General features: G+C 36.2%; 1 protein-coding gene and 1 pseudogene across 1 annotated transcript in view; one reads left to right on the top strand and one right to left on the bottom strand.

The window, feature by feature from the left end:
• LOC111420333 (cubilin homolog) overlaps positions 1–13,896 on the top strand; it is a 71,959-nt gene that overhangs the window by 22,074 nt on the left and 35,989 nt on the right. The window contains exons 7-8 of the mRNA XM_071200887.1: positions 3,702–3,892; positions 3,948–5,351. Coding sequence (XP_071056988.1) covers positions 3,702–3,892; positions 3,948–5,351 — 1,595 coding nt within the window. The remainder of the gene's footprint in view (positions 1–3,701; positions 3,893–3,947; positions 5,352–13,896) is intronic.
• Positions 1,261–2,934, bottom strand: LOC139432397 (52 kDa repressor of the inhibitor of the protein kinase-like; annotated as a pseudogene).

Here is a 13,896-nt window from a genome sequence, read left to right on the forward strand (position 1 = left end):
CCGCGAGCAAACAGGCGAAATAGACGTCAAAAGAATGACTAACAATTGGATTCAGGACAGCACAGAATAGAATCGAATGGAACATAATAGGGGAGGTCTATGTCCAACAATGGACGCAGAGGGCTGCTTGATGATAATAATCATAATAACTTGATCTAATCTAAATTACGACAGATTCGTCTAATGATAATACGTCTTTGATTGTTGACAATTCCTCATCATCTTCCTCCTCATTTTTTTTAGAATCTGATATATTTTTACTGGTATCACTTTTATACCTACTGTTCAGGCGCGGATCCAGACCCATATTGAGGGGGGGGGGCATACAAAATATATACAGAAACATTCAATTAATAAACATAGGAAAAATCTTATCAAAACAATCTTTATTAAGAAACCATAGGTAATATAATTTGTATTCTTGCTTCATACAATAAATAAAATAGAATTCCTAAAACATAAGAAACTATGGAAAAACCTATGGCCCTAAGTATAGTACCACATCAATACCATATCTACAAAGTACATAAACCAATACTAAAATGTACATAGGTACTTTTTAGTATTGGTATATACATAGATAATACTTACAAGGGAAGTATCAGAACTGTCCCTCACCGATTTTGTTGAAATTTGGTACAGCGATAGTATGGCCAAAAATAAGGTTAACGTATTTTTTTATACGTGCTAATAAAGCCCCTGGGGCGAGTTATAAGGGTTGGAAATCGGGGCGAAATATATATATTCGCTTATAGGCTGAAAACGAAAATAGCTATCGAAATGTGGTAAATACACACGTAATATAATACGTGGTAAATTGCTTCAAAATCGACAAACAATTTTCGCAAAAAAAAATTTAATTTTTGGGGTGGTTAGGGTAGTTAACCCCCGCCACCCCTAAATGTCGTATAGGGTTTATTTTACTGCGTAAATCTTAATTTACATCTAATTTATGTTTTTCTTCAAAATATTGTTCAACAGTATAACAGTTTATCACATTATTCTTAAGGAAAGGGGTTATCTATCATACCCCTAACTTTGCAGGGGATGGTCAGAGGCAAATAAGAAAAAATACGTCATTAATATTTTTAAACGTACTATAAGGACACATAATATCGCCCAAAATCGACAGGGTAGTTTTTGAAATATTGTTGTAATGCTTCCAAACCGTCGGCAGGTATTTTAAGTAAGTCTTTATTTGCAGAATTTGAGTAAGCGGTCCATTTCAACTCTCAAATACCAAATTCACCTTTAAATTTGTCAAAAACTGTCTTTGGATCCTCTACAAAAATAAGTGTTATACATATCTGACAACATTTTTCCGGTCGTCTTAATTTCTGTTTCAGTTGCTTCCATTGCATTTAATGGCAAACAAATATTTAAGTTAAATAGATTTATTGTTTTCTTTGAAAATCTACTTCCAGATCGTTAATAACACAATCCAGCAGTGGGATAAATAGGGAAATTCGGTAATAGTCTTCCGAAGAATTTGAGGATAAGGTAGGGTTAGGATTGGAACGATTTCTCATTTTGTTCGTAAGTCTAGATAGAGTTAATTCAACATCAAGTTCTTTCAATATATTTTGAGTTTCCGTCAATATAGCATTGAAGCAATCCGAAGCAGATCCTCTTTTATTTTTAAGAGCCGAAAGAGTACAAGATATCATTTCATTAGCACGATTTTTCTCTACTTTTTTGTCTTGCAGCAAATTACTTAAAGGTAATGTAAGTGATAAAACGTTTGATAAACAATACAACGTTAAAATAAAATCGGGAGTTGTTAAAGATATCATGAGATTCTTTGCTTTCGACGCTGTGTCCCTTTCATTCCACAAAGATATTTTCTCTAGGGCATCCAATATTGCATCAAAATCATTTTTGAACTGCAAAATACATTCGTGCCGCTCGACCCATCTTGTTTCACATAGTCCATGTAAATGTTTATCAAGCGTGTTCTTTAAAACAAAATGCCTTTTTGACGAAGCGGTGAAAAATGCCGATACTTCTTTGATCGTTCCCATCAAGTTTCTTACCGATTGTACGTTAGAAGTTTTCGACAGGGCAAGATTCAGTGCATGATTATAACACGGACATCTAACTGCTACTGGCATTCCTTTCTTCACTTCTTGCACTGCACCATTCTGTTCAGAAGTCATAACACTGCAGCCATCCGTACATATTCCAACACAATTATTCAGATTTAAGTCTAATAATTTAAGTTGTTTTAAAACAGTTTGCCCCAATATCTTTCCGCTTAAAATAGGTTCTAAGGTATCTTTATCTAGAGTATAGTTTTCTTCATGACAGTCAAGGAACGCAATGAAGTCTTCTCGAATGTCGTTTTCGTGAACATACCTTATCACAATTGACATTTGAGAAACGTGGGACACATCTGTGGTTTCGTCGAACATAACGCTAAAGTATTTGGCGTTTTTTATCTGATTTACAATCTTTGCAATTATTTCTTCACCTATACAGTTTACTAATTCATTTTGGGTTGTTTTGCTTATATACATATGTTGCTCTTGATGACATTGTTTCTAAATGTTTCCTTAAAATGTCATCGCCCGATTCGACACGAAATCGTAATAACTCCCGAAAATTTCCCTCATTAATACTTCCACTTTCCTGGTCTCCCACATCGTTCAGTTTCATTAACATGCCATCATCACGGTGTCCTCTAAATGCAATATTTTGCTTTCCGAGGAAAATAATAGATTTTATAATAGGAACTAGCCTAGCTTGATTTTCTTTCACTTGCGCGGCTCTACCTTGGTCAATTATATTTCTAACGTCAAGGGAGGGGTTTTCAAAACATTTCAACAAATTTTCAGCAACTAGCATTGCGGCCATGTGATATTTATTTTTGTTGTGGACATCTAAACACCCATCAGCCCCTAAAAGTTTGGAAAATTTTGTAACTGGTTGACGAACTAATCCTTATTTATCTTTATTATCTTCAGATTTGTGAAAAAGAACGCAATATTTACAAAAAATATTGTTTTTAGATCTGAATAAGCAATCCACTCATATCGATTATTATGTTTTAAACTTAGGCAACGTTTTACGCGTACATTGTTTTTATTGTGTTCACTATAAGGAAGTTTATATTCCGGTGGGGGAACCCATATCTTTTTTAAATAATTATAAATTTGTACCTCACTTAAATTATTATTTTCGACAGCAAAACCAATATCATTAATGCCAAGGTGAGTAAAATTTCCATCAGGTTGAGGAGGTTCAGGTTCAGTAGTACTGTTTAGGTATTTACCCTGGGCCGGGGTAAATACCCGGATAAATACCCATTTTAGAAATACCTACCCGTCGGGTATTTACCCAGCGCCCATCACTGGTTACTTTTTGTTGAGATTTGGGTTGATATAATATAAATTGTACCGCCCCGGCCGCAAGCCACCTTGGCTTAATTTTCGTTTAATTCTTTTTGTAGCAAAGTTTTAGTTAATACGTATATTTAGTAAAAATAAACACTATTACAACATAATCAAGAAAAAAGTATTGCTCGGTTTCGGACACGATTCACACGATACGTATCGTACGGCGGTCAATAGTTAACTGTCATGGCGCTCGCGTCTCTTCCTTCCAGACCACGAGGTCGGGTACAGTCGGGTACGCGCACAACGCGGACGTAGATGGCGCGGCAATCACATATTTAAATTCGTTACATTTTTAATATATTTTAGGTATTCCAAATTGCGGCGGTGTATACACCAAGGAATCGGGTTTAATTAAAGGAGAAATCGTTCCAAGTTTAGACCCAATAACCTACGAATGCGAATATGAAATAAGAGTTCCTGAAGATATGAGAATTAGAATAGATTTCTTGACGTTTGATGTTGTTAAAACGAAATCGGGGTGTTCCGAGGAATTAATTGTGAGTAAAAATAATATTTATGATTGATTAAATTTGCCTTTTTTAATTAAATTAGGTGTATGAAGGATCCACGTCGGATTCGCCGACTGTTGGAAGATATTGCGGGAACGAGTTACCACCTCCTTATGTTTCGTTGGGAAACGAGCTCCTTTTACTGTTTAAAACGAGATTATCCAAAGGTTTTTCGTTGAAATACGAAGCGATGTGTGGTGGGACGTACACTTCTAGTGAAGGAATTATTGCGTCATCGGAATACCCGAACTCAAGAACAACAGAGGAAGATTGTATTTATCAAATTAATCGTCCAATCGGAACTGTTATTAATTTGAATATTATGGAAACGTGGCCGGCTATAAAACGTGTAATATATCGTTCGTTTATTAGAAACCCACTCTGCCAAAACATCGAAGTACGAGATGGCGACAACGAAAACGCTCCTTTATTAGGAAATTATTGCGAACGAACCCCTATAGAAGTCATCTCATCACATAACGCACTTTGGATAAAAGTCAAAAAATCATTGCATGACCCCAAAAGATTTTACATGAATTACACAACAACCGATATTGGTTGTGGGGGAATTTTAAAAGAAAAATCCGGCACGATTCAATCCCCATCTCATCCATCAAATTACCCAAGCAGCCTCAAATGCACATGGTTAATCGTAGCCCCAACGAACATGGTCGTACAACTATCTTGGTCAAACTTCCTATTAGAAAACAGTTATGATTGCAAATACGATCGCGTTGAAGTTTATGATAACAACACCAACAGCGGGATGGGGGGATTAATCGGGCGATACTGCGGAAATAAACTCCCCCCAATCCTTATAACATCCTCCAACATCATGACCGTAACCTTCAAAACTGACGTTTCAATCAATCAAGACGGGTTTGTAGCTACTTACACTTTCCTCCCATCCGATTCGATTTGTGGGGGGACTTATTTTACCCCATCCGGAATTTTAACTTCCCCGTTTTACCCCAAATCATACCCAGTCAATAAAGATTGTAAATGGGTTCTCCACGTGCAATCGGGGAGTCAAATCATGCTGAAAATCAATGATTTCCAATTGGAACCGTACGCTAATTGTCGATACGATTTCTTAGAGATAAGGAATGGGGGGACGGCTGCTTCCCCGCTGATCGGAAAGTTTTGTGGGGATACTATTCCTAAGATGATTCCGTCGCATGCTAATCAACTCTTTTTGCGGTTCAAATCGGATTTTACTAGGGCTGCGAAAGGGTTTAATATAACGTGGAGTGCCACATCAACTGGGTGTGGGGGGACTTTAACTTCAGCGAGGGGATCGATTATTTCGCCGCATTATCCGGAACCTTATGATAAGAATACTGTGTGTGTTTGGAAAATATCCGTGAATCCCGGATCTGTTATTCAACTGGTGTTTGCGGATATTGATTTGGAAAATCATGTGGTGTGCCGATTAGATTATGTCGAGGTAAGTAAGACTTCTTAAACTTAATTCATTTTTCTAAACTATCTAAAAGTGTCAAAACTTAATTTGATAATTTACAAAAATGTCAATAAGTTTCAAAGATGTCGAAACTTTTTTGCCAAAGCTTTCGAATATTCTTCTAAGCTGTCAAAATGATTTTATGTACATGAATTTGTGGGGATAAAGAAATAATTTTCAACACAATTAAATTTACTACAAATTGCTCAATCCGTTTTTAAGATACGAGTTATTTTCCTTAACAATGCAGAGTCGAATTTAAAAAATTGTTACAACCGAATTTATAGTATTGGAAAAATAATTCTCGAAACGTGAATCTAGATTAAATGTTCTTCAAAATGCATCTTATTTCATTGCGATATCTCAATTAGTTCTTGAGATATAACCCCTAAAAGTTCGTTCTTTTAAAACACATATCGTCGGCCTAATGTGAAAATTGCACAAGTCCCAAAACCTAAATTTTGCAGGAGAGCAAAAAAACTATTTTATTTCTTTAAAAATAAAGTGGTGAAAGTGGAATTTGGATTAAAAAAACATTAGGGAACTGTTATCAAGTATTGATTTCTTTTATAATAGTTACCTGTTGAAAAATAAAGGAGTTATGCAAAATTCATTCTTATATCCAGTACAAAGATGGACTTATGCAAATTTCACATAATAAAACAACGCTAGTATTTACCTACCTAAGGCATTATTTTTATTAAATCGAAAATAACTACTAATAAAACAACATTAAAGAACTTGGAAGATAATAGTACATAACTTTAATATTAAAAATAATCAAATGGTTAAGTCTTATGGATAATAAGTTATTCATGCCTTAGATTGTCATAAAAATCATGATAATCTTTGGCAAGAGAGTTTTTCAAAAACATAAGATGTTCAAATTTTTCTTTTTTTATTTTCAGTTGTTCTTTGTACAATAAGGGAAGAGAGTCAATTGATATATAATTTAAGTTTGGTTTTAATCTCTTAGGCATATCTTGAAACTCCTCGGAATGTTTAATCTTAAACTCGATTTTACCATCTGGATTATACTTCAGTGCTCTAAGATTGTTGACAGTTGGATCACCAACTTTAAATCCGGGTCTAATTGATTTTATTAAATTAAGTTTACTAAAGTCTTTGAAAAAAGTATAATCCAAATAGCTCACCTCATACGGTCTAGGATTTTTTCGAGCCAATTTACATAGGGAGACATAATCAGCTGGCAAATTAATGGTTCTACCTTTTAATTGCCTCTCTATGGTAGAGTGCATCGAGTCACACTCCATTTGAGTGTGACCCTTTTCTAAATATTTTTGGATGATATAAACATGTTTTTCGAGAGCAAGATTCAACAGGCGTTGCTTAAAGTGGAATTACGATTTTGAGCGCTACAACCGTCACTATATAATATTATTTGTTGCATTGGCTCAAGCTGGGGAATTACATTATTAATCAAGAAGTTACAAATTATTGATGAAAAACAGTTTGCACTGAGCTCCCCTTGACCTTCGTGCCAGAGAAAACAATAGCCATTTTTAGAATGCAAATCAAAGATTGTAAAATTGTGTACAATAAGCTTCGTGCGATAGTACAGAGCTGATACGTTCGATTTCGGGCACAACAGTACAGACTGGAGGTCCATCGTAAATACCCTATTTTTGGAATTTTTGTCTTTTGCTTTTGCTTCCCGTGCTTCTTCTTTCTTGACAATGTGTTCCCGGTAGACAGATTCCTCTACGTTTTTGGTCTTGTAGCCTATGCAGACATCGCATTCGTCTTTCTTTGGCAAAAACAATGCAAGATTCAGATCTTCAAACATGTTTGAGAATGTGGCAATGGATAATGGAGCTACATTATGTTCTACACACCAATTATCTTTATAAAGTAAATAAAGCTCCGATTTAGTTTTGAACGTTGGCTCTAGATATAATTTTGTTGACGATTTGCGACAATAGTGTGATTCAACTTTAGGCAGTTCTTCAAAGAATTTTTTCAAACTTATTCTTAAAACGTAAGGTTTTTTTTTTAATATTTTTGCGAGTATTTTTGTCACTATTCTGTTCTTCACTTTTGGCTGATGGGCTAGACATTTCATCTTTTATCCACGCTGATATGGTCCTCATAGAAAGTCCTAACGTATTGCAAAACATCAGCTTACAAACCCTAATTTCTTCGCTTTTCTTTTTAAAAAAATACTTATACGAACTTGTCCTTTGGCTAACTTCTGGATCCTTTCTATGCCTTGACCTTTCCGTTTTATTCTTCAAGACTCTTGCAGAAATGTAGATCTTCTTTTCAGGCCACGACAGGGACCAAAACTTCGCGAAAATTAACTTTCGCTCTTCATCCGTCAACTTGTAACACTGAATTGCTATTTCTTTACCGGTTTTCAATGGTTTATTTGAACACAGGCATCTCGTTTTCATTACTCTCTTAGTTTTCTTTCTGTCGAATTTGTTATTTTTTCTACCCATATACTCAACCCCTTTCTCTCTATTTCTTTTATTAGTATTATATTTCCATTCTGCAGGATTACAAAATCTTTTCTTTTTCCTTTTTTGTGTAACTTCTTCACTGGAATCATTATTTTCTTCATCAGAATGTTGTTCCCCATTATCGTCTATTTGATATGTAGGGTCATTGTTTTCATTATCTACTTCTTCTGGGTGATTTGTTGCATCTTCTTCATCATTATCTTAATTTCTAATATTTCCTTCTCGTTGGTTTTTATTGAAATTCAAGGGAGTTTCTGTTTGCGCAGCAATATCGTTTGTTGTATTGGCATTGAGCATCTCATCGGAAAAAATAAAACTATCATAGTTTTGATCTATGCCGGATAATATTATTTCATTGTTGAGAAAGCTGGACGATAAATCATTGTTTTCCCCTATGTCTAAAATGTTTTGTGTCATATGAATTTGTTCTTGTAAGTCTGTTAGAGCTGACTGCAGTTCCTTGTTTCCTTCTGCAAACCACTTTTCATTTTCCGCGCTCTTTGTATCAGTATGATTGTCTTCATCTTTTTCTTTGAACAGTTCTATTGTCTTGTTTAATTCAACAGAATCACTAGTGACACTAGTTAATTTTCCAAAGCTATCGTTTGTTATGTCCTTCAAAGCGTTGGCCGGATGTAGTGTTAAACTCAACAGTTTGAAACCCCTGCTTCTACGATCCATAGCTGAAACAAAATACTTGTTTAACCAGAAAGTGCCAAATTTGTTTCTTTTTTATACCAAAAGGAGGGTTTACTAATACCTCAAGATTTGACAAGATTTCCATCTACGCGAACTGTTCAAAACTTGTAGGTAAGGTAAAAAAATGTGAAATTCTCATCATTCTTTGCAGTAATTGGTATTCAAAATGCTTTGAAACATGCATAACTCCCGTGAGTTCTAAATATATCAACAGTGTGCAAAATGCACAACTCCTTAAGTTTACAAAAATGACATTAATCCAGTCTAATGTATAATAACACATTTAAAAAGCTTAAATTTACATAGTATGTACTTACCTAAATGATATTGAAGCTCGGTCTGATAAAATAACGGCCAATTTAAAGCCTGACAAACTAAAAAGCACGACACCAAACATAGACAGAACACCAACACGTCGTCGTACACCTTGCTAGGACTTGTGCAACTTTCTTACTGATGTAGAACGAGTTGGACTTACGCGTATTTCATACTGTTGTTTCTAGCGCCATCTAAATACTTTTTGCATAATTTTTTATTTGGGTGTATAGATACGCTGCGTTTCTAACAGATGGAGCTAAAAATCAATTTTGTGAAAAATTGGACTTATGCAATTTTCACATTAGGCCGACGATATGCACGATATAATATTATACACACTTTCATTTAAAAATTCATAACCTCGAAATTTATTGAGGTGAAGAAATAATTTTCAACACATTAAATCTCGATAAAATTTTCTTCAGAATGCTTCTTATTTCATGATGATATCTCAATCCGTTTTGGAGATACGATGCTTGAAAAATCAATTCAAATTAAATAATCCAAAATTTTTAAAAATGACTAAAAGATTTTCAAAGATTTTTTTTTTTTTATGAACATTCAAAATTGTCAAAAAGTGTCTAAATTAAATTTGGTAATTTACAAAAATGTCTAAATAAGTTTCAAGGATGTCGAAACTTTTTTGCCAAAGCTTTCTATATTCTTCTAACCTGCAAAATGATTTATTGAACATGAATTTGCGGGGATGAAGAAATAATTTTCAACACGTGAATTATCAATTAAATTTACTACAAATTGCTTCATATTTCATGATGATATCTCAATCCGTTTTGAAGATACGATGTTTTAAAATCGATTAATACGAGTTATTTTTTTTAACAATGCAGAGTCAAATTTAAAAAATTGTTACAAACAAACTTGTAGAATTGGAAAAATAATTCTCGATGCCTTGAATCTTCATTAAATATCCTTTAAAATACATCTTATTTCATTGCGATACCTCAATTAGTTCTTGAGATATAACCCCTAAAAGTTCGTTCTTTTAAAACATAATTCCACGACTTAATATATACACTTTCATTTAAAAATTCATAACCTCGAAATTTGTTGAGGTGAAGAAATAATTTTCAACACATTAAATCTCAATAAAATTTTCTTCTAAATGCTTCTTATTTCATAATGATATCTCAATCCGTTTTGGAGATACGATGCTTGAAAAATCAATTAATTTGAGTTCATTTTCTTAGTAATGCAGGGTCAAATTAAAAACGTTAAAATTGTCAAAAATATCTAAAAGATTTTCAAAGATGTCAAAATTTTCTGCCAAAGCTTTCTAACATTTCCTTAAGCTGCTCAGGTGATTTTATGAACATTCAAAATTGTCAAAAAGTGTCTAAATTAAATTTGGTAATTTATAAAAATGTCTAAAGGATTTTCAAAGATATTAACACTTTTTGCCAAAACATTTTTCTAAGCTGTCAAAATGTTTTTATGAACATCTAAAATTATTAATTAATTAATTAATTTAATTAATTAAAATTATTAATTATTAACTTAATTTGGTATTTTACAAAAATATCTAAAATATTTACAAAGCTGTCGAAACTTTCCACCAAAGCTTTCTAACATTTCCCCAAGTAGTCGAGGTAGGATTTTTGGAGTTTGGTTGTTGGATGCGACGCCAAGCACACCACACAATGTGGGCAAGCACCAACACAAATGAAAGAGGTGAGTTGCTTTTTGACTACCTATTAGGGGAAGGGCTTACTGTTAATAATGTAGGCGCCAAACCAACCTTTATTACCAGAAATAGAACAGAAGTACTTGACATCACGTTCAGCCTCTGAACCGTCGTGTTCAGATCATAGACATATTCAATTTAAAATTGACCTAGGGATGAAATCGGACTGTACGTAATCCCCGTAGCACGTAGCACTAATTGGGATCTGTTTAAGAGTTGCCTTGCAGATAACCTAACTAGTGTCATCGCTACCGTTAGGAACTGTGATCAGATTGAAATAGCCACGGAGCAGATCTCTGTAGCAATTCGTTCTGCCTATCACAGTAGCAGTCCACTAAAGGGGAAAAGTAATAATCGGGGCACACCCTGGTGGAACGAATCTCTTAGCTCCGAAAGACAAGGGGTCCTGAGGCTTTTTAACCGGGCCAAGACATTAGGTGAATGGGATAAATATAAACAAGCTCTAACGAATTACACCAAAAACATACGTAAGGCAAAAAGAGTGTCTTGGAGGAGGTTCTGTGAGGGAGTGAAAGACATACCCAGTAGTGCAAGAATTCACAAGATTCTCGCTAACGATCCCCTGGGCTCACTTAAGCGGCCTGACGGTAGTTTTACGGACTGTAGCAGAGCCTCGTTAGAGCTTCTCATGCAGATTCACTTCCCAGGAACCTTAATGATGAGGGCTGATAATGTCACACCGGGTTATTCCTGCAAGGCAAAGCGTCCCTCAAATACGGATTGGAGTGTGGCTAGAAAAGTCGTCACTTGCACATCAAATGCACTTCAAATCGCCTGGAGAAGACAATATCTTTCCTGCTTTGTTAGAGCAAGGAAGGTCACTGCTGTTGCCAATTTTGAAGAATTTGAATTACCCTGTATACCCAAAGCGGGCCGTTCGGTCCCTACTCCTAACGTCATTTCTGTTGAAAACCCTTGAAAAAGTTCTAGAACGGTATATCCGTACGGTGCAATTGGTAACTGGTCCACTGAATCGCCACCAGTATGCTTATCAAGCGGGAAAATCAGCAGAATTGGCTCTACACAACTTAGTTAGTAGAGTATCCTGGACGCTACAAGATACAAAAAATCTTGGTTTGTGCGTTTCTGGATATAGAAGGAGCGTTCAATAGCGCAATACCACAATCTCTTGAAAGAGCTGCTCTTGACAGGGGGTGGAAGCAACTATAGCGGGTTGGATCCGCAATATGCTTGATAATAGAATACTTTCTACTACATTCCACGGTGACACGATACGCTTCAGGCCGGGAGGTGGCTGCCCGCAGGGAGGGGTGTTATCCCCCCTGCTTTGGTCCCGCCTGGTTAACAATCTGATTGCGATAGTCGAAGCCGTTAGTGTAGAAATACAAGCTTATGCTGATGACATTGTCGTTATGGTCAAAGAACCTGTTTGTCGAGGATATCTAAAGTCCTCCTGGTGACCCTAGATACCATTTGCGCTTGGTGTAAGGGAAAGAACCTCTCGATTAATCCGCCAAAGACAATTGTTGTGCCCTTCACCAGGAAACGAAAGTTGGATGGACTAATCCGCCCAACTATCCAAGGTGAAGAAATTCCTTTCTCATAAGAAGTCAAATATCTAGGAGCAATCCTAGACAAAACCTTGTCATGGAATGGACATTCGCAGTCTTTGTGGAATAAATTGGTGTCTTACCCGTGAAAGACTGTACTGGCTCTATGTGACTGTGGTTAGACCTATGATCACATACGGAGCAGCGTGCCTAGTATAGGAAAGTCCGACGGACTTCAGTTATCAGTAAACTTTCACGAATTCAACGGGTAGCTGGATTGGCAATCTCTGGTGGGATAAGCACAACGCCAGCTCTAGCAATGGAGGTTCTGCTTGGCCTATCTTCTCTGCATTTGCATACAGAGAAAGTAGCTGGAACAACCATTTACAGATTTAAGCAATATGCTCAAAACTGTTCCGACATGTCCTACCAATGGTTTGCGGAAGACATTATAAGCACTGATACTGTGCTATCAATGCCGTCAGATTTGGCGGGATCACTATCAGTGATTAATGTTCGATACCAAATTGTGCTGCCTGAGCGACAGTCCAGGATCGAAAATAAAAATTCTCTGGTTCAGGCAGATATTTGCATGTTCACAGATGGATCAAAAACGCCGGAAGGGGTCGAAGCAGGAGTATACTGCCAGACACCGCGAATTAAGCAAGCCTACAGCCTGGGTACGTACTGTACTTTATTCCAGGCCGAAGTATTTGCTATTGACATGGGTGCTAAAATCCTTCTTGAGAGAGGGGTGAAGAACATGACAGTACAAATTTTCTCAGACAGTAAAGCCGCTCTCCAGGCGCTGCAAGCCGTGAAAACGGTGTCCGCTCTGGTTAATGATTGCAAGAGAACATTAAACACACTGAGTTGTGATAACAGAGTTTCTCTGATCTGGGTCCCGGGTCACTCTGGGGTTGCTGGCAATGAAGCGGCAGATGAGCTAGCACGAGAAGGCAGCGCTAAAGCGTTTGTGGGATCGGAACCAGCAGTTGGTTTATCAGTTGCGATGGCCAAATATAAGATTGGACTGTGGGCTGAAGAAAGACTTCGCCTACTGTGGACCAGTTCTCCTGGAATGAGACATGCTAAGGTGTTTATTAACATCGCCACTGTCAAACCCGGGAATATTTTAGGACTTGCCCGTAATAGCATGAAAGTTCTAATGGGTGTTACTGGGCACTGCCGATTAAAAGCACACCTCAACTTGTTGGGTTTAGCCGACGATGTTAAATGCCGACTATGTGCGGAGGAAACAGAGACGGTTGAGCATGTTTTATACCACTGACCTGCCGTTAACCGTACCAGATTCTCGATTTTTGGGTCGCAGTTTATCTCCTCAAAAGATCTGAGTGACCTTTCACCGAGCAAGGAATTAATGTTCGTTAAGAGCATTGGACTGCACGGTGAAATTTGATAACGATATTTATCGGGGTATAATAGATCCTTAGTGTCGCGGTGCAAGGTTGGTTGGTCCGCCTATCCGATATGTAGTCTATTTAATGTAAAGTAATGTAGTCGAGGTAATTTTATGAACATTCAAAATTGTCAAATTATCAAAAAGTGTCTAAACATTTTGTAGGAATTTTTAAACATTTGTAGAGGATCTCTTAAAGATGTCCAGAAAAATTTCGACAAATCTATTAATCTTCGAAACGATAGATGAGGCTTTCTAAGGATTTCCTAACTTAACCAATTTTTTTTATTAAATATCCAAAGTTATCGAAAACTGTCTAAACAATTTTTGTGGTTATTGAGAGCTCTCCAGAGAAATTTAAACAAGTCTAATAATT

Source organism: Onthophagus taurus, unplaced genomic scaffold (genome assembly GCF_036711975.1).
Source record: "Onthophagus taurus isolate NC unplaced genomic scaffold, IU_Otau_3.0 ScKx7SY_15, whole genome shotgun sequence".
Lineage (NCBI taxonomy): Eukaryota > Metazoa > Arthropoda > Insecta > Coleoptera > Scarabaeidae > Onthophagus > Onthophagus taurus.